This window comes from Chroicocephalus ridibundus, chromosome 11 (genome assembly GCF_963924245.1).
Source record: "Chroicocephalus ridibundus chromosome 11, bChrRid1.1, whole genome shotgun sequence".
NCBI classification, from domain to species: Eukaryota; Metazoa; Chordata; class Aves; order Charadriiformes; family Laridae; genus Chroicocephalus; species Chroicocephalus ridibundus.
The window spans coordinates 2,443,132-2,465,254 of record NC_086294.1 but is presented as its reverse complement, the minus strand read 5'-3'; the positions used below and the strand labels follow the sequence as shown (position 1 = coordinate 2,465,254).

Below are 22,123 nucleotides of genomic sequence, written 5' to 3'. Positions count from 1 at the left end.
GCAAAGCGTTGTTCGAGGCCTTTGAAGTCACATAGGTGTTTAACTGACAAAAGAAATCACAACTTTATGAAAAGGGCTTGCCTCAACAAGGGGATTGGGAAACAAAGAAAACCAAGACCACTCGGAGAGAAGCAGAGCAGGGGAGAAGGAAGAGCCCTTGGAAGAGAGTCAAGCCAAACCCCAAGGAAACTGGGAGAGGAAATGACAGTATGGATTTGCATGCATACGCTTTGTTTTCTTTCCACAGATCTTTCCTGGGCTGTTTAAGAGTAAAGTGAGCACATTCACTTGTCATTTCAGCTTTTTTACAGTCTGTTCTGACTGTAGAAACATGCTGGTTGCCTGAAACATAATGCAGACATTGAGGAGGAAGAAGACAGATCCTTGCCAGAATTTGTGGTGAATATTTGAAGGATCAGGGAACGGGCACTAAATCCAGGACTGATGGTCTTGGGCTGCCCTGAGGAGGAAATGGCTGTCTGCTGATGGAGAATGCACACACAGACCCGGACACCACACCCAGGCACAGAGAACCAGATGCACATGAAATCCAACGTACAGCAGTTTTGCGAGCATTAGACCGGGGGGTATGGTCATGAAAATTTGGAGGAATGATCCAACAATCTGACACCAAATGAAGGTGCCTGACTGCTGATTGCTTGAAGATCAAGAGCAGCCCACGCAGGAGAGCCTGAACTGCTGAACTACCCAGCCCATTTCTCTGCAGTGAAGAGACATGCCATAAACCCAGCTGAAAATGCACGTTATTGACACCTCAAACACCCACAGACTCAGAGGCTGAAAATCTGCAGTGGAAGCTAAATGGGGAGAGATTTTTGTGGCTGGCACGTGGCAGAAGCAGCATATGCACTGGTCAAATCCTCCTGTGGTGCAGCCAAAAATACGTGCCAAGAAATCAACCCAGGTGGTTAACATTTCAGAATTGAACCTCTTGCCATCTTGCTGGCCTGATTCCCCACTGAGGCATTGAAAGGATTTGAAGTGCTGATGGCCATGGCTGGGGAGGAGTCACCTTCTCATGTAAAAGTAGGAGGTATCGATGCCAATGCGGCTTGCTAAAGGTGCAGCTCTGAGCAAACGGGAGGATATCTGTGTGCTGGATGCAAATGGTGAGGTTTGGGAATGGGGCAGACTGGTTATGGTTTGTTTGGGGAGACACAGGAAAAAAAAAACAGATCCTAGTGAATACTGCTCTGCCCTATATTTGTTATTAGGGTGGCAGAAAGGCGTTCCTGTGGGAGAGTGGAAAAAAGAAGGATAATCGCTTCCGATAGGGAATATCAACCTCCAGCTACCCCTGGGTGCTGCAGTTTACAGACTGCTGGAGGTTAGATGCAATAAAGTTTGCACCACTCAAGGGAGACCTGCCAACAGCAGTCCTAAAGGCGCAGAATGAATAAAACATGCTTTAAAGAACAAGCGAGGATTAAACCTGCTGCCTAACATCCTGGCAGGACAACGGGGATACATCATCACCTTGCATTAGAGGCAGGTTGGCAAAGGGGATTTGCCAGCTCTGTCACCCCCAAAGCACAGCACAAGGGAACAGCAGGATGATCACGAGAAGATTTTGATTTCATGGTCCAACAGAGATGTATGAAAACTTCCAGAATCAATCCAAGGGCATAATTTTTACAGATAATTTTTCGAAGGGGAGAAGACGGTAATAGCAGGTCTGCTCCTTGTGCATAGTCCATAGCAATAGAAAATTTGCGTGTGGCATTGAGTAAAGCAGCGGTGTACCTGTTTGAAAGAGCAGCTCAGAACAGAACAGGTAGAGAGCTCAAAAGGACCTGTGATTTGAGAGGTCTAGAATCAGCAATTGACCCTCTGAAGGAAGCCATTAATCATCATTAAGGAGGTTTATGTCCCAACGGACCAAGAGGCACAACAACACCGGTCTCGTGTCCTATGATGTGGGTTAGCAAAGATAAAAAACAGGGCTTGGAGAATGAAAAATAAAATGCATGTGGGCAGCAGGGTTTACCTGCAGCAGGGAACTGCCTGAACACGGGAAGGGTTCGGGATCCAGCTGCTGAGGGAAACTGATAGGGCGAACAATACCTTCGAAGCAGCATTGTTTTCAGGAAAAGGCAAGATATTTGCCTTCTCTCGCTGATTTATCTGCATCTCTGTGGGTGCCCCTTCTGTGTGGCTAATAAGCGGTAAGACGCTAGACATGGAATACACAATTTCTTTTGCTTTTATTCATTTTCTTTCTCAATATAATAAGTCTTGCTTTTGTCAAGGTCCCTGTTGTCTGGGTAATTTCATCTAGAGATCCTCAAGGAACAGAGATCTCCATATCCCTCAAAGTTTAATATCTTGGTTTTAGCTGGCATATTTTCAAGCAATAACTTATACAGCTGAAGAAGAAAAAAAAAAGATTACTTATGTCTAATTGGCGTTATACTAATTACCAGCAAAATACATCAGGCAAATATCACATCTACTCACTCTCTGTCATTTTACATTCCCTACTCCATCTTCTCTTTCCTCGGCAGCTATAAAACAACACGACATGCTGTTCTGACACTTCCCTGAACAAAGATCGTATCCTAACCCTCTCCTCCTTTCTCTCGCTGCCTCCTTGTTTTTTCATTTCCAAGCAAGGTCGTTTTAAAGCAGACACAGACATATAACTGATTGAGAACTGATGGCTTTATGAACTTGTGCCCATTTACTCCAGCATCCTGTTCCTCTCTCCCTGATCCCTTCCCCAGCCTCTCCCAATGTTTCTTGTACAGACGGTTTATGTCTGTTTTACTTTTACCTTACCTTAAGAACGTTTTACCTTTTATATCTGAATGAGTATATGACTACAGATAGACTAAAACAGGGACACACATCCTCTCACACATGGGCCATCTGAGCCAATTTATTCCTGATGCATAACAGTTTTGCTGGTTTACCCTAAATGATTTTAAAAGTTAAATAAGTTAAACCTGATAATGCCCATCTCATGCTAAACTAAGGGTCCTGAATGTAAGTCTAAGCATCTCTGGGGCCCACCAAGAGCACTGTCCTCATCATGCACCTCATTTTGAGGTTAGCCTGCTTTTGCCCAGTGCAGAGCACCTCTCTGACAGACAGAGCCCTGGCACAGTTTGGGGGTCAACACTGCGGAGGAACCCTTCCCAATGGGCAGGAAGGATGAAGCAACCCCGACTGAAAGAATTTAGCCCAGTGGACATGAGCTGTGCTGGGGCAGTTGGCCTCAAAGCCCAAGAACAAGCTCTGGCTCTTTGTATTTAGTGATACAACAGTGGGAAGAGCACCCATGTAGGACTCGGTATCCATCAGACTCTGGGCAGTCCCGTTCTTCCATCAGTGAGGTGCAGCCCTCTTTTCCCATGAGGAGCACAGCTGAAGCCCATCACAGAGATTATCTGGGAATTCTGGTACCCAGTGCAAAGACAGAGCCCCTTCTCCATGCCCCTGTGGTCTCCAGTAACAACAAACATGGACAACTTGTCTCTGCATGCCTCTGAGACCTGTCTAGATGTGCCTGCCTGGGAAAATGGAGCCCACCAGCTACAAAGCACATAATTTTCCCCCATTTCTGCTTGTTGAAAGCCTGTCGTCCTGCTGAGAGAGAAGAGAGGGCTGAGGTGTTGGAAAGGGAGCCCAGGTCCAACCACTCTGCCCGGGGAAGAAGGAGCTGACCACCATGTGACTTCTCTATACTGCTGTTATGTTGGCCCTGAGCAGACTGCATGGTTGCATCTGCTCACATGAAATGAGCCCTGGTTCCTGCAGGGGAACCTCAGCTCTCCGAAAGGAAAGGCACATGCAGGGGCTGATACGGTTAGATAACCTCTGAGTCAAAGCAGCCTATCGTCGGTATCTCTCGCCAGATGCCATGACTAATGTTAGATTTATGGAGTGTCCTCTCTGCAAGTAAAGCAAAGAGCTAGCGTTACAACCACTTAATGGAGGTGACTTCAAATCAGGATGGATGAGAGCTTGTGGGAAGGAGACAGGAGGAGAGATTCATTGATAGTGAGAGCACAAAGGATAAAATCCTGGGGAAGAGCGAACAACTGAGACTGACATTTGACCTGTCTCAATAGCAAAGCCCACATTGATTTCACTGAGGACAGGAATGAATCCCTTATCCTCTATCTCATGCCTAAGAGAGGGATTTTCCACCTGAGGGATCTACACCTGACCAATCCTTCAAACTCAGGCACATGCTATTTTTATGAGAAAGAAAATGCAGTGCGAAGTCCTCAAGAAGCTCAAATAGGAGACTTCATAAGCTTCCCTAGCATTAAGTTTGAATCCCACACTAATGCAGGTCCCTTTACATGGGAAGAGGTACTGCCAAGCAGGAAGGTTTATAGAGACATTCAGGAGCATTCAGAGACAGATGAAGGGGAAATAACTGAGTTAGATCACACAGGAGCTGGAAATGGCATGTCAAATTACTTCAAAAGGAGCTTTCTAAGGAAGCAGGTCTTTGAAAACAACAAATAGTCTGGGACTGCTGAGGGATCCTAGTTGTCTGTTGCTTTTACACTGGGTTGCTTTTTCTGGCTTAGACGTATTCTAAACCTGAACGCCAACCTCACCCGGCTGCTCACTGCCCCTCTGCAAAATCCCTGCTTTCTGCAAGTTCAGCTCTTTGTGGAGCCACCGAGTAGTCAGGTTAGGAAAATTGCTCTGACTGAAGAGTAATATGGCAAAAAAAAAAAGATCTAGCAAAGCTTCAGTCTTACCAGCTCGTCAATCCAGTTTGCCATGCAAGCAGACAAACAGCTGTGTTGGCACAACAGAGCACATGGCACAGGGACAGTGATGAGCAAACCAAGACAGCGAGGAGGGGAGCTGCTGATTTTGGCACTCTTGCTAACAAAACACGGAGGGTGCTGGCTGTGGTTAACAGGTTCATCAACAGAAATGCTCATAACTCAGCTGCTGGCCCTTCCCCATGGATGTCACATGGGCCATCTGCAACTACTCCAGAGCACCTGTCCAAAGGCAGGACACTGGGTCTCAAGCCCTGTTCAAATGCATATTTTAAAGTGTTATAGGAAACTCAAAAGAAGAATCTGAAGGAGCTTCATCCAACCCCTCCTCATTCTGAGGAAGTGTCCTCTCTGGAGAGCAACATGGTACAAATGAAGAAGGAACCCCCACTCTTGTTCCTCTGGAGGATCTAATTAGTGAACTTGAGTTGAACCCATGACTAGTTTGAGGATGACATAAACTACTCTTTGGAAAATAGACTTTATACCAAAGAAGGGGTGTTTAGGTTTGGTCCTGATAAGAATAGCTGTGCATGACCATTTGCATGGGCATTTGCATGGGCATTTGCAACCATTGCCAGGCAAAAACAAAAAACGAAAGTCCTGTGCAGACTGAGTGGCAGCAACCTATATCTCATCTTGTAGCCACCTTGTGAAGGCAATGAGTTCCCTGTTTTAATGCCACTAGGGCTGCAGGAGCGCATGTCCTGCCAGGTGAGAGCTACAACCCAGCCCTGGGCTTGCTGAGATGAAATGGTGGTGGAAAGCGTGCCTGCCCTGGACTGGAGGAGGTACGTGACAATGCTTGGTCTCCCTAGTCTGGAAGACTGGGAAATCGTCCTTCCCCTGTGAGAGTAGAAGTCATCTTGCCTGCATAGGCTCATTTATAATTCTTAGATAAAAATTACATGCTTCTTCCTGTTTGCAGTTGGTTCCTATAAGTCTCGAAGTCTGCTGTGGAGCTGACAAAGCCTAGTGAACAGGGGAGAGTGATTCCAAAAAGCAAGGTGACTTTTGGGCTAATTCTCAGCACGTTTTCCAAGCCTGTGTTCTCTGCAGTATTGCCCAGTAAATCAGCAAATTTAGAGCAGGGTCACCTCCCTGAGGTGTGCACTCACAATAGTGCAGGGATAGGCTCGTGTTGGGTAGGGCTTCCAAATGGAAGAAAGAATAAAGATTAAGAAAAATGACAGGATTTTCTCCATCCAGTAAGTTCAGAGCAGGAAGAATGTGAAGGACATAAAAGAAGGGAGATGACATTCACTAATTTTCATCGTCTTGCCACAGACAGCAAGAGAGAATGGAAGATGTTACAGCCCAGACCAAAATCACAAGGAATAGCAGAAAATTCAAAAAATTCAAACTCGAATGCAGGAGGTACACATACAGCCATAGGGACCTATACATTCTCCAAGAGAAGGCACGTTCCAACCGAAATATGAAGCTTTTTATCTCTTGAGCATTAACTCAGAACAATTGTCCTGCCTAGATTTTTCATAATCACATAATGCAACTACAGTTCAGGGACAGAAAGGGTGAAAAAAGTCATCAGAATCCAACAGAGAAATTTGGGTCCTTCAAATAACTCCTTTAGAGATGCGCAGGATCTGCCAAGGATCTTTGGAGAACTTGAGGACAATCTTACATGTGCACTACCACATAATCCTGTGAGACAAGAAAGACACTGTCAAATAAATTATTAAAGCTATTTTGGACAACCTCTGAAGCAAGTAGCATCCTTCTTAGAAGGTCTTGAGAGGATTAAAGGCATTCTCTGTAGCTAGTGGCAATGTACTTGTTACTCAGCCTGGGGAAGAAAAAAGACCTGTACCCTGTTTACCCTGGGATCCTCGGTACCATTAAAGAAGGTGACCTGGTTGATGTGTCATGCCACAACAGCTCTGACCTAAATGGCTCTTTTGTAAAAGAGTTTACCCAGAAACGGGTACTGGAAAATAAGGAAAAGAAGAAATAGGGTGAGAACAAGTTTGAAATTACAGCTCGGACAGAAGTGGCATGTTGAAACCAAGATGGTGTAATCCATGACTATTTGCAATCTGTCGGATGTTGTCCCTCGTGATAAGAATCTTTTCCCACATCTCTCTTCAGTAGCGATTAGGAAAATCAGAAGCTGTCTTTGGGGATGAACCAACATTAAGTGAAGAAATAGAGAAGCTTGTGATTTCTTATGAAGAAATAGAGATGCATGTAGAGCTGAAGATCACCGAGAAACCCAGACATAATTCGTAGAGGTAGATGAGATGCAGAAGACGGTCACAGAGAGTACGCATAACCTTAATAAGGGCAGGATTTGGAAACTACTGGTAATGACAAAACATCTGCAATAAGTAATTCCAGCCCTGATGTCAATAGTCAGTGTTAAAACGGAAAGGGCTGCAAATCAGTTAAAAAAATCCCACAATGTCTCAGCTAGAGAGGAGTCCAAGCACCAGTCAGACCCAAGCCAATGGTCCTCAGCTGGTCAGACGTGTGACCTGCTGGTTCAAGGAGGAGAGTGGCGCACAGTGCCAGACAGAGACCATCTTCCTTTATTCCACACACAGCAGCACTTACCCTCTCCTACACCATACCTTCAGGTTTCTCCCACAAGGTGTGAGACCTTTCAGTAACAGAAGAGGTCTGTGTACCAGACATCCTATCTGGGCTCACTGGAGTTTGACCGGGAATGGCACAGAGCTAGCTCGAATCCCACATCCCAGACAGCAGCCCAGTCAGAAGCATTCCTCAGCACTCTACAACAAAGCAAAAATGCTGCAGGGTACAGTTGAAAAAAAAATCCCCAGACTGAACATGTGCCTGGAACACTTTCTGCAAGACAAAAGGGACATTTAAAGATAATGCAAAAAAGAAGAATAGGTTTTAAGATTTAGAGACTTCACTCTGCCAGAGGAGGAGGCAGAAAGTAATTTTTTTGTCCCATCTGCTGGCTGGAAGGAACTGAACAACAATAGCAGTGAGAACCTTAAAAAGAAGCTCATGACAAGACTGACACTAGGCAGAAGACAGGAGATAGTGGCTGCCCAGTGCTGCAAATCCATCTCAACAGCATGAGCAGTGAGAAGGAACCATTGGCCTGGCAGTCCTCTTCTGGGCCACCCGCCTTCTCAAGGTGCTGTGAAATTGCAGGGTGGACACGCAGCCCAGTCCTAGCCAGAAGCAGCTCTGTTTCATGCGATGGACACACATGCCTGTCGTGAGACTATGAAGACAAAGACTAGCAGTCACATTATCTCTGTGCCTGGTGCTGCTATGGATGCCACTGAGTGCTGCGGGCTATCTTCTGGACACACCACACTGCTAAAAGGTTGTTGGCAAACTGGCAATCATGCAGAGAAAAAATGCTATGAAGGAATGGCAGACTTGAACTATAATCAGAAGTGTAGCGAAGGGGAGCAGGAGGAAAAAAGTCTCCCCAGGCTGCCTTTGCAAGGGTTGCCAAAAAGCAGCACAAAGATCCAAGATGTGCCAGATGTTGCCACTGCCCAGGAATGGGGCTGCAGGTCTGTGGTGGCGTCACGAGCAGATGGCAATGTCTGGGAGGAGCCCAAGGAAAGGTAGGAGGAAAGGAAGTGAGACCCAGCTGCCAAAACGTCTTGCCTTGGCTCACAGTAAGGAACTTGATTCGGTTTCTGAGTGTATCAAAGAGAACTTTAAATGTTGACTTGCTTGCATGTGATCTACAAGCACACATGAAGTGCGGTGTCTTCTAAGATTATAAAATTCAATGGAAAGAAATAGGAGCTAGAGCAGCATAAGCAGAATTTAAGTGTAGGCTTGTGAAACTGGGGGCAGAGAGGATCTACTACTGGAAGGGCTCACCAGGGATCTCACACACTTGCCACAATTTGCAATTTGCTATCAAAATGGGATCTTTCCAAAGGAGTGCTCCTTATCAGCCATGGTGAGATGCAGAAATCACAGGGTGAAATTTTATGGCCTGTGTCACACAGGGGTTAGACAAGCTGTTTCTTCTGGCTTTACAATGCATCAATCTAACAGCCTTTCTGGAAATAAAGAAAAATCTGGACTCAAAAGGGTTTTATTAAGTCCAGCAGCCAAACCCTGGAAATGGTATCTCAGTTCATTTGGTCAAGCTGTTCTGAGGTGTACAGAGCAGATAGGAGACCACAAGAAAAAAGGCTGGTCTTGTCAGAAAAGCCTATGGCTATGAACCCGGTGAGAGGGTTTTACATCCAGCTCCGCCACAAAGTCCCAAAGTCATGCTGCTCGCTCCTCGTACGTCAGCAGCTGCCCGGAGGTGGCCGATGCAGCCTTGGCTTCACCGTCCAAGAGCAGCTGGAGACCTGCCTCGTGGCTCAGGAGCACTGGGATCCTACAGCAGCTTCCTTCCGAAAAAGAGCAGACCTTTTCCTTCCGAAAAGAGCAGACCGAAGAGCTGCCAGCTCATCTGGGGGTCACACAAAGCTAGCAGACATCTCAGAAATGCAGATTATAATTTTCTATTTCATTCCCCACCTATGGTGGAATTTCTTCTCTGGAAGGGGAGCTGTGACGATAAACTCATTAACATCTGTGAAGTACAGATACAACTGCACTAAGTGCATTGCGAAAGCTCAGGAGATGATTGTTAATTACATATTCAGTGCGGGGTTTTAATGGCATGCATTAAAAATGGCATGGGGTCCTCACTTTAAATAATGGGGATAAAGCAGATTAAATATTTGCCCCTGTTCTGTGGGCTGAAGAATGCCATTCAGAAATACTTCATCCAATATATTGTCATCTCAGGTACCTTTGTACTACAGAGGGACAGAGTGAAGCAGCTGTAACGTTTCCTAAATTGAACATATTTGGTCCTGTAATCTTACTAAATTCTCTCCACCGTCAATGGAGAGAGACTGGCACTTTCATAATCCAAGCTCCGCGTGCATTATGGCAGGGCAGATCCTCTGCAGAGCAGAATCACTCCCAGGCTCCTTCCAACTAAAGCAAATCTGTGATACTGGGGGAGCAGATGTCGTTAGTGAAAGCAACGGGTGGCCAAGTGGGAGACTAAGCTCAGTTCCCAGCTCAGTGTACCCCACAGAAGCAGATAACAGCATGGCAAAATGTTGGGGAGGAAACAGTGGGCAGCTAGGTAAAATACCAGGGATGACAAATGCCTGGGATGACTGAAGAGCTGACACATCAGTGCCAAGATACTGGAGAAGTCTTCATCAGAAACATCGTTAATTCCTCCTGAAAAGGACCTGGCTCAGCCCCTGCAATACAGTGTTTTACTGCAGTCTGCACTGTAAAAGGTGTCCAAAAAAGGAGGACACTGATATGTGTGTTAATCAAGTGAAGAACCATCTACAAAGAAAAGGCATGGATCTGTCTTCCAGTTGAAAAGCTATAAATAGCCTTGCATACTTGCTTATCAGATTGGTTCGGCTGCAGGGATAATCTCCTGCAGAAAGCAATGGAAGCCGTGTTATGTTGGATATTTATAACTAGATGAAAGCCTAGAAAATGCACAGTCGTGTCAGTCTTGTGCTCGTGCCGCGAGATAGGGTGCGCAGGATCCAATTAGTCTCTTCAGTTTAATATAAGGTCAAGAATGGCTTAGTCTTCCCAGCTCCACGAAAAAAACAAAATCTGATCTCTGAGGGGCTGGTGCTGCTTGAGCAGTTACAGAAGCCAAGACAAGGCCATGGTGAGACAGTCCCCCAAAAGGTCATGGTAGTCCCACATCACTAGATACTCTTTCCAAGGAAGCAAGACATGACCCTTCTTTGGACAAACAAGACAGAGAGGTCTTGTTTGCACCACAGAGCGGTTTGATGTGCCACGTCTCGGGCAGGCGGACCATGGGAAACACAGCTCTGATGAACTGATCTAACGCGACTCATCACCTCCAAATCACCTGGCCCAGTGCCAGGGTCCCCTAATAGTCTGCTTAACAGATCACAACCCTGACCCCAGCCCCTCAAGTTCATTGAACTGCCTTTGTCAGATTATCTGCAGAGCATGAGGACCAACCAGAGTTAATGCTAGTGAATTCCCCAGAGCCTTGGCCTGCTGTGGCCTCTGCACTGAACTGGGTTTATCCAGGTCAGGACAGCTGCTGAAGGCACCAGAGCCTGATTCCAAACCACTGCCACGTGAAAGGAGCCACGCCAGGACAGGCTGGGGGATGGCGAGCAGAACAGGGTTACGGCTGTCCCCTGGGAGCCTCTGCACATGTCTCTGTCACACGTGGATTTGTTAGTGGACAGGTCTGTGGTGATTTCTGTCCTCCTGGGCTGGGAATGTACACAGAGACTCTTGTGCAAAGGGAGGGAGCTGCCTCATTTATAGGAGAGGTTGGGTTTTGTGATGCTGTGGGCAGGGAGCCATGCCCAGGTGCTCTGTCCCTGTGAGAACCACTGCTCCAGGCAGTTTCAAGGTTTCTCCTAGCCTTCCTCGAGTCTGCTCATCCCCATCGGGCAGACAACAAACGTCCCAAGGACAACAGGATCCAACAAGCCCTCCGTCTCCCGCTGCAGACCCTCCAGGTCCTCCTCTTTCTCTCTCCTCTTTCTACTTTTAGCCCTGCTCCTCCCTCATCATCTCTGGGTTGCCTGTCACCTTCAGGGGCTCAAACTTTCCTCTTCCAGACCTGTCACCACCACTGCCCTGCTATAACCTTCAACATAGCCATGCGGCATGTCCCTGCCCACATGTCCTTCAAGCCTCTTTTGCAGGCTGGTACTCAAGGGCACTTTGAGAAGTCCAGTACTGTTGTCCTGTGCCAGGACTCCAGGAATCTCTCCATACTGCTCTTCCCAGTTGACTGGCTGGTACTTCTGGGCAGAAAGTGATCTGTACGACTCTCCTAGACAGGAGTGTGCCTCGTATTACAAGAGCAAGGAATGGATTTGGGAACCCTGCCAGACCTGGCACCGCCATGCTTTGCTTCAATGATTGTAGCGTAGCAAACTGCAGCATTACTCCAGGAACTAATCTGGGAAGAAGGGAGAGATCTTCCACTAGACCTTTGAGACCACAAATTACCCTGGGCCCCATGTGCTCTTAATAGGGGGGACCCAGCAGGTTTGCAGCTCCCTAGATGAGCTGAACACACTCTTAGCCATTTCCCCACCACATACAGCCCTTTTCCAAAGTCCAGGATGCTCCCAGAAGTAGGAGGAGACTTCAGAAGAACCCTTTGCACCTCCTCTTTTTCCCTGCCAGAAGTTCCTTTGAACTTGCCAGCTCCACTACAACCTCCCCTCAGTACAAGAGCACAGAAGGCAGCAGATACAGGAAAGTAGATGTTATGTGCACAGCCAGAGCCAAGTCCAAGGAAGCAACTGAAGCTGGCCAGAGAAGATAGCTTGGGGAGTGGGTTCATTGAGGGTAGTCAGGCAGGCAGCACAGAGGCAGCACGAGGAGCAGAACTGGGACTGAAGCTGCGCCAGGGCAGGGGAAAGCCAGCTCTGCCGCAGTGAGATTGCAGACACCTCTGGTGGGGTTCTCAGGTAAAGGTGGACCCGAGCAAGAGGTGACCTAAAGGGCCAAATGAAGGCAGGACACATCGCTCCAGGGTTTGCCACCACCACGCTCTCTGATCCTCCACTCCACGTATCTCCCCATCCCAGTTTGTGCCACTAAACCTGCACTCCCCCTCTGCTTGCTGGGAAACTCCCACAGCTCCAACACCCACCATAGCATGGAGAGCTACATCACACCCCAACCACCCCTACACCTCTGCCCTGCCAAGGGGACAGGCACCCATGGGACCACCTGACTGCGGCACACAAGCTCACCATGGGCTGGGCTACATCCCATTCTGTATGCTGCCTTTACTGCTATCTCAGACCATCCTGTTGGGCCCCCTGTCTACATCATGCCAAACCCATCTGCCTCCTGCCAAACCCATCTGCTTCCTTGGCTCTTCCCACTCCCACATATCCTGGCTTCCCCCAAACCTCCTCCCCCTCATCCATCTCTCCCCTCCCCACCATGTCCTTGTTGCTCTCTTGCTTTGAACCTCAGCTCCTCTCCAGCCTCCCAGCCCCACCAGACTTGAGCGTGGCAAGCCTGTCCCAACCGAGCTCCTTGCCCCATCTCACCCACACCAGGGGAGGGTCGGCATTGAGGATGAAGAGCCTCAGGTGCAGGGTACTTGGGAGGGGGCAGCCACGCGTGCCGCGAGCACATACCATTCTCAGGGTGCTCCATCTCCCCGATGCTGCCATCAGGCGTGGTGCGTTCGTAGTGATCCTCAGGCAGGGCTAGTGGCCCAATGCGGGGCCCAGATGACGATTTGCTGCTTGGGGTCTCTGATTCCTCCAGCCCACTGTCATAGTAGCTGTGCTGGGAGGGATCTTGCAGGTCCTGAGCCTGGCTGGCTGCAGAGAACGTCACTCGGCGATGAGGTAACTGGGAGAGAAGAGAAGAGAAAAGCTATTGCCACCCAGCAGACGAAGGCAAAGGGGGGTGGTCATCAAACCTGACCCATAAACAGAGGCAGAGTGCTCCTGCCACTGCTCCCAACACCAGCAGGGTCCATCATCAGCCCCCTGCAGACAGCCTGACAGACACAGCACCAGGCTCCACCTTAGACAAGAGCAGCCCATCAGACACCACCCCATGCAGGGAGCACACCTTGCACAGTCCCTGTGCACCCCTGACCCCACAGCTCATGCCCCAGCCTCCTCTTCCACCCAGAGACAACCCTGGGCAGATGCCCTCTCCATGACAGGTAGGCTCCAGAAAAATCTCCCATTAGCACAGCATCCTGAATCATTGGCCCCCACCCTTCACCTGGGGTCTCCACTTTGCACTCAAACCCTGCATGCACCTTTAGTGCTCTCAGAGACCCACCTGTCCAAGTCCACCTCACCTGAGAGCCTCTCTAATACCATCACTGCCTAGCACAGAGCTATGATGACATCATCTCTCACCTTCCAGCCTCTGACCTGACTCCATCTCTCATTCTAAGAGGTTCTTCATCAAGGGTCACCATCGTTTCTTTTGTCTGCTTGTTAAACATTTCAAAGACCTTACTTCACACTTTCTCTCCCCAGCTTTGCCTCATGCTTGGGAGGAGCTCCCTGCAAACAGCCATTAAGCTACATCGTTATCCTCCTTCAAATCCTTCCATAAAATCCTTCTTTGTTGTGATTACCAAGGAGTGGAAAGGGTAGTACAAGTTCATAGGGCAAGAGCAGGATGATGAGTGCAGCGAATGAAACACAAACACCACAAGAGAGAAAAAGACAAAATCACCCATAAATGTAGGAAGGAGCCTAAGAAAGCAGCTATTTGATGGCGATCTGAAGGCGATCAGGAGGGAGAGGAACCAACACACCATTTAGGCTGAATATTTTTTTTGCTGATGTCTTTACTACAACTGAGTGGCAATCAGGTGTCCCACACAGCTAGCACCAACGAGGAAGGGGAAGGAATTGAGACTAGCAGAGGGAAGGAACACACAGGGAGCATTTAGATGAGCTAGCTGCTTTTAGGTTGGTTGGACCTGATTAAATTCACCCCAGGTGCTTAGAGACCTGATTTAAGTAACTTCAGAGCTGTTAGGCCTTTTTTTTTTTTTTGCTTCTTTTTTTTTTTTAATACTTTTTTTTTAAAGAATTTGTAGAGAATCAGGGAGCTTCCAGAAGACTGGAAGTGAGCTAAAATAGCGCCTGTCTATAAAGATGAGAAAAAAGAAGAGCTGGAGAATTATAAAACAGTTAGCTTAATTTCAGTTCCTGGAAAAATACTGAAACAGATAAAAGAACTCTTTGTAAGTACCTACAAGATAACAAGGAAATGAGTAACAGCCACTGTAGGTTTGTCACAAACAAACATGTCAAGCCATTGAACTTCTTCCTTTGAAAAGACATCAGGCCTTGTGGATGGAGGAGGAGCAATAAATGTTATATCTTGACTTTAGGAAGTTTTTTGACACTATTTTAGACGATATTCTCATAAGTAATGCAGGAAAACAGTGTAGGTGCAGCATAGTACTTCTATGCTAGGTAATATAGTGCAGTTCACTGCAGGGTGGATGCAAAGCATTTACAAAGTTGTATTTGGAAGGTAATTATTGAAGACAGGCCTTTTAGCTGGGACGATGTATCAAATGAAATTCTACGAGTTGTGTCCCAAGTCCATCGCTAGCCTGTATTTTCATTAACTGCTTGGATGACAGATGTGGAATATATCTGTCACATTTGCACACTTGGGAAAAATAATCACTGCTCAAGCAGCAGGCTGGCTGAAGGATTGGGGGTTACAACAGATCTTGGGTTGACTATCCGTCAACGGTGTCAATCTCTCACCAAAAAATGCATCTAAATTGGGATGCGTAAACAGGCGCTTTGTCTTTAAGTCACACAAGGATCTGTTTGCTCTGCTCTGCCCAAGTAGGACTTCAGAGGCAGAGCTGTGTCCAGGCAAAGGCAGCAGTCTTCAAGCTCATCAAAGCCTTCTGCAAAGAGAAAGATGCTTCTTTTGACCATGAACACACAAGAAATGGCATTCATCTGCAGCGAGGAAGACTGAGGTTAGCCATTTGGGAAAAAACACAGTGGTAGGTTTAGCCAAGTGCAATAGGTTGCCTAAGCAGATGGTGCAATCTTTGTCATGAAAGGATAGGCAAGCACCTCTCGGGAGGTCTTCATGCAAACTTCTGGAAGAGCTGGGGTCACGCAGTCCTGCCTGCAGCAGAATTGTGCGCAGGCCTCCAGAGGACATCTCCCAGCCCACTTTGTAGGCTGTGCAGCTGTGTAAAGCCTGCAAAAGTCTTCACTGCATGGACTCCACTGTCCACCATGCCAGGCAATGCTGTCCTACAGCCTCGTCCTACACCCCGACTGCCTGCCTGAAACTGTTTTCCTCCATCACCATGGCTCATCCCCAGCTCAAAGCTTCTGCTTTCACTCTGTGCTTATAAAACCCCAGACAAGCAACCAGGGCTCCTTGGGGTGCCAGCAATAATACAAACAAACAGCCTCAGAAACCCAGCCTGTGACAGCTAGTATCTCTCCCCTGAGTGGTCTCCTTCCAAATAGCATCACTTTTACCTAAAAAACACCTCCTTTAAATGTCAGAACCTGCCTGGCAGCCCTTGAAAGGGCTCGTCTCTTCGCTGCAGGGCAAAGACAATCCACACTCAAGCCCACTCACCACCAATCCCGCACGGCAGCGTGGCACCAACGGGGGTTAGTGTCCCCCTCGTACACTGCGCAGTCCCCACGATGCTGTGACCAATGCACTTCAAAAATAATAGTAGCTTGTGTCTGGCTGAAGCTCTCCACCCGGAGAGCCTTGCTCTGGAGTCAAGGAAAGACACTGAATCCATTTGTCTGGCAGTGACTTGCAGAAATTGGGTTTTGTTTGACCTTTCTCTGCTAGGTTAAAGAGCCTTTCAGCACGCAATGTTTTCTACACAAGAAGTTGCTTGTACAGTGCAATCAAGGCACGCCTCAATGTCCTTTTTGAGGAGTTAAACAAACCGGGTTCCTTAAACCTGAACCTGCAAGCCAGGAAAGAAGTTTTTTGGCCCTCTTCTTTACTTGCTCTGGTTTTCCCCCACTCGGTTTTCCGGGATCAGAGGCAATCCCTGCAGGACTGCTGGTGCCATCTCACCAGGTCTTTCTACAGAGACCTGCTACTCCTCCTGCCTCTCAGGTTTTTTCATCTGAGGACTGCGTTAGCCCTTTGGTGGGAGCACCACGAGCACTCACACTGAGCTACTCCTGCAGTGTGACCCTTAAATCCATTTTAAAGTCAGTGCTTTCCAGGATATAAACCAGCATTCCCTACTTCTCTATGTACAGCTTTGCATTTGGCTGTGTTAAAATGCACTTTGTTTAAATAGGCCCAGTTTACCAAGCAATCTGGATTGCTCTGCATGACTGCTCTATCCTCATCATGATCTCCCACTCCACCAATCTCCGTGTCAGCTGCAAATTTTATCAGCGGTGATTTTGTATTTACTTCCAGATCGTTGATTACAACGTTGAATGGCAGCAGGCACAGTACTGCTGCCGAAGAGCTCCTCCAGGAGAACCTCCTTCTACAAGGACTCCCAACCAACACCTGCTTTCCTTCACCAAGCTGTTGATAAACCAGATCTTCATCTATCTAACAATGCTTTACTTATAATGAGTAGTGTTGATTCAAAATAATAATAGTAATAACATAACGCATTATCAGCTCGGCGTCTTCATCAAACTCCAAGCTGATCAGCCGCGCGCTGTAATCTCACATCAACATAAAACCAGTTCTTCTGCTTCAGACCCGCAGGTATGCCTAGAGCAGGTCCTGTTTCTCCTGGTGGCCAAGAGCAGATGCCTAAGGAAAGGTTTAAGAGCTGGACCTGTCATGTAATGACACTGCCCAGTATCCTTTCCCTTCAAACTGCGTTGACTGACGTCAATGCTATTTCCATCATTGAGTTTCCTGCCTTAGCTATTAATCCAGTTGTTCCCTGGGGCTGGTGAGGACAGTGTGTGGTGCGCACAGCATCCCCATCATCACTGTTCCGGCTGGTTCACGGCATCCCTGCCCTCCCACTCCTCCTGGCCCATCCTGGGGTCCCCAGCTCCATTGTCACTCCCAGAGCAGAGAGCTCCTACTTCAGACCGTTGAAGGCTCTTTGGTGCAAATTATTTTATTAGATTTTTTTCAAATATCACTGTTTCAAGGGGATGATATTTTGAATGTCTTTGCTGGTTATCAACACATTGGCAGGTACTGCATCCTACGTTGTTATGTCTCAGTCCAAATTACTAGAACTATTTGTTGAATACTTTTGCATTTTTCTACATAATTAACAATTTTGCAATCTCTGTTTGGAAATGACAATTACCGGATTCCACCTCTTCCTAGCACATTTTTTAAAGTATTCCTTATTGCGTTTAGCTTGTCAGAATTGATTTTCCCCCAATGTTTTTGGCTTTCCTTGTCAATTTTCTACACTCCATAACTACTCATTTCTACTAATTGCTACACACTCCCTCCCTTCCCCCCTTGCCCCCCCCACCCCGCCCACCCAGTATTTATTGTTTTTCTATTTCTAACTGCTGTTTCCACTTTGCTGCTGTGCTAGAAATGGGATTTGGGGCAAAGCCGTCTATTTTCTTAGCTGAGGAATTGTGGCTCTGAAAAAAAACTCCTTTCAAGGTTTTCCCCAGTGCTCGCTCTTATATTCCTGATGGGGAGACCTGCCCGTGCCAGCCTACACATCTGAGGAGCAAACGGAGCCCCCGTCCCCCACTTTCCGCAGGGAGCAGCAGCATCAGCAGCTGCCTCCAGCAACAGCGGATGCTCTGATGAAGACATTCATCCCCCGGTAAATCCTGCGGGTTTCTATTGTGCTGCAGATCAGTTTTGGGTTTTTTTCTTGAGCAAGGAATCATTTGCAGCTTATACATTTAATGACCCCCATCCTCTGTCAAGTGCTCTCATGCCTTTTTTGAGTCCACGCCTGCTTTTGGCCTCCGTGGCATTCTGCAGCAGTGAACTCTCTGCCCATGTGCTACGCGGAGCAGCGCTTCCCTTTGGCTTTACATCTGCTGCCTGGTAATTTTTCCTTGAACTTCTCCTACCTGCGGGGTTATGAGAAAACATGAGTAATTGCTCCTCGCTCTACCCCTTTCCAATTTCACAGATCTGTGCCGCATCCTGCTCCGCTAGGTTCTCTGCAAGCTGCAGCAGGCGGGTACGTGCAGCCTGTCCTCCTGCAGATGCCGGGCAGGTTGGGCCAGCTCTGCTGCCCTTCTCAGTGCCTGTCCCACCTCTGCCGCAGCCTTTCCACCACGGGGAAGCCAGGGTCACACCCACAGTGCCAGTTTTGGGGCTTATCTGACAGTAGCAGGGACTTGTTTTGATGACAAATTTTCTCAGGCTCTACCTGATAGCCTTCCCCAGCCTGCTTGCCCACCCCAAAAAACCCCAACACCAGTCCCTGCCAAGGGCCTTCTCTGTCCTGATACCCTCTGCCATGAGGGTCCCCACCCAGGGATGCTGGAGGGGGACTAAAGGGACCCCCTCCCTCCTGCCTCTTCCCTTCATCGCAAACACCTCCAGCTCTCGTCAGGACCTGCACCAAGCTGATTCTCCTTGCTAAACCCGGGGAAAACGAATTCAGCTGAAATGAGAGCAGTGCTACGAGGGAACAGGGCTGGGGGGTGTCACACCAGCTCCCCAAAATGCACAGCATCACCCCCTGCGCAGGCGGCATGGACCGAGTGGCAGGAGATGAAGCCCTGTCTAAGGGACCAGAAATTGCGCTGTTCACAAAGGAAACCTTAAAATCCGCCCCGGGCTCCCTTTTCCTGCCAACAGGAATGGTGCGGTGCAACATCCCCCACAGAGGCGAGCCGCCCTGCTCCTCCCCCCGAGCGCCGATTAACGCTGGAGTGGTGGAAATATCAAAATTGTTAACTACCTCACTGCTGATCCGAAAGCAGGATCCACGGCTAATGGGCTCATCTGGCAGCCTCCAATTGCTCCTGCGCCTCCCCACATGCCAGAAGCCTCAACGGCCTTTCAGCCAGCTGCCAAAGGAGCTTGCTTCCCCAACAGCCGCCACAATGCAGCAACTCACAGGGCTGAAAGCGAAAGGCAATGTCAGACCCAATGCCCAGAATATAAAAATAAGTGACAAGGGAGCCATTGTAGCACATGAGTTAGTCAACTTCAGATTAATTCATGAACCCCTCTCTTTTACAAACCAACCTGGAGCTATGCAACATCCCCGGTTACCAAAAAAAAATAATAAATAAGCCCAGGGACCATGCCCCAAGCTACACAGATCCAACTTTTCACGTATGGAGGCTTTGCTGCATGTGAGAATTATTTGATTTGCTAGTGTCATGTCTGGAGAGGAGCAGGGCTCCGGCTCTCCGCAACACGGGCTTCGGAGCAGGAGGCTGAGGGGAATATTATGCCTGTGGAAATCAGGGCAAGCCTCAAGGAAAGCTGGACCTGAATTGCCAAGAACCATCCGGGGAAACACTCCAGCTGTAGGAAACAGGACACAGGCTCAGCCTGGGCCACAAGCAGTCGACCATTTTACAGTCCGTCTGAACAACAGCATGTGCTTCTGCTAGTGTTTTGGGGTGAGAACAGAGTCAGAGCAGCTAGGTCTTCCCATCCTTTCCCGTGCTACCCCAGCAGCACACTGTGGAGCCGCTGCACCGACTTTTGGAGAAGAAACACCCCAAGAGCATCCCTCACTCCTCCTGCACTCACCCTCACGCCTGGGGCTGCCGTACCTCCATGTGGTGTGAAGAGCTCGAAACGCTACGTGGCACCAGGCAAAGCAGCGCAATGAAGGAGGGTGTTTGTATATGAGCAGCAAAGGCAAATGCTGCCCTGGCTTGGTGTCAGCCTCCTGGCACCTATGGTAACCTTCTGCTCTTCAAGGACTGCGCTCCTCCCTGCCCTCTGGTCCCCTTCATTCATGGTCCGGGGATCCTGATCCCAGAGGTTCCTCCCTGCCCTGCCACAGCGTCTCCAGGTCCAGATTTTCAGAAGCACAAGGGCTAACTATCACATTGTAAAGTGGACCAAACCACGCCAGAGCCGCAGTTCTCAGCAGTACTGGATTACTCCCTTTTAGCACAACATGAGGGAATTGAGGAAAGAGATGGTGCAGAGCAAGGGAACAGGTCCTGGGGGTTCTGCCTGCTTTGGAAAAGGGAGGGATGGAGCAACCAGGCAGGACAACTGCCTTCCTGGAGCTCCAGCCAGCACGAACAAGGGAGGGAGATAGATGAACCCAGCTCTAAGCAAAGGTGTGGTCTACACACGCCCGTGAGACCCCTCCTGCATTCAAAAAAAAATGTTCAGGCTTTCCAAAAGATTTGTCATTGAAGGCAGTGGCTCCAAAGGAGCACTGACAATTCTGGACAGGACTACTAGCAGACTTAAAAGCCCAGTTTTCTGATCTATCAGTCTGACGATCTGCTGGGGTAGCCTCCAGTACAGCCACTGTGGTTGCACAAGGCACATTAGCATCAGGGCTGAACAGTTCTGGTCCATCTGATGTTCAGGAGGTCAGTTTGATGGCTGTGCTCTGCACCCAAATCCTTGTGACCATCCCCATCCCAGTGTCTGAAGTGAGGGATGGCCCCAACAATATTTTAGCTCTTTAACTCTTGACAAATGAAGCTACAGAAGGAATCCACAACTGGAGGAAAGACATACAGGAACCCATGCGAATCACACCTCCCAAAGCCAGGCATTATCTGAAAAGCAACTCTCCTGAGTGGCTGTTCGCATGGCTTCCATTACTGACAATTAGCAAGTGCTGACCTTGCAGTCAGAAGAGAGGTGCTACAAGTCCTGCAGAAATAATGATAGCAGAAAAGCCATCCTAAAATGGACATCAGATCCCAAGGCACTATTTAATGAATAAATCTGGGTAAAATGTGGGCTGACTCCACATAGGTGCCCTGAAGCTTCCTGAAATTTGCATGATGCTCAAAGAAGCCGCCAAAGCCCGGTGCCAACCTGCCTGGTCAGATCGAATTTATCTAACTCATAGCAAGATCTAATGCAATTAGAAACCCATTTAGACAGCCCCGGGACAGAGATTGCCTAACCTCTCAGCCTATCAGAGCTCTGAGCCCTTCAAGGATGTGCAATTTGGCTTTTCTTTGGTTGAAATGAAGACTGGAAAGGAAAATATGGAAATAAATCATCTAAAGAGTGAATCATAAAATCTAAAGGGGTCATAATCTTTATGGAATAATGTCTAAATTGGACTGACCGTGGTGTCCTGAAATGTCTATCACCTTCAAGCTGATAATAGAGCCATTTTGTAGATAGTTGGTACAGAGCGGAAATTGCTCGGGACACAGAAGGAGGTCTCACAATCATGTTAAAACCATCTGAAGATCCCGGGGAGAAAAAGGTTCTAGGACTGGGAGTAACACTTGAATAAAGCCCTCGAGGAATCCAACAGCTGTAGAGTGGGAAAATAATGCTGGGAAAATAATGAGCTAATCTGGCTCCCAGTTGCACCCAGTGGGGCTGACAGATAGCATTGAAAGCTCTGGGGAGAGCAGGGGGCTCCAAGCTGTAGGCTCGGGACTCTAAAAAAAAGCGAGATAACCAGGAATGCTTCAACAGAAGACTTTGCATGGAAAAAAATGTCAATTTGTTGAAATCAGATCATTTTTCAAGTGAGTTTCCTGCTTCAAAGTTGGGGCAGGGGGGATATCTTTGCTGACACGCAGAAATGAAAAAATGATGCTCTCGCAAAGGTAACTTTCCCTTCAGAGTTCAATCCAAGTATCAATTATGAAGATGAATTCAAAAAAGGTCAGTCAGAATCGTGTCCTTAGAAATTATTAGGGAAAATATCTATATTTATCCATCTATAT

General features: G+C 48.0%; 1 protein-coding gene across 2 annotated transcripts in view; it reads right to left on the bottom strand.

The window, feature by feature from the left end:
• Positions 1-22,123, bottom strand: part of PCDH1 (protocadherin 1) — a 55,932-nt gene that overhangs the window by 15,200 nt on the left and 18,609 nt on the right. For both annotated transcript variants that reach the window (XM_063348971.1, XM_063348972.1), the window contains exon 4: positions 12,941-13,160. In XM_063348971.1, the coding sequence (XP_063205041.1) occupies positions 12,941-13,160 (220 nt within the window). The remainder of the gene's footprint in view (positions 1-12,940; positions 13,161-22,123) is intronic.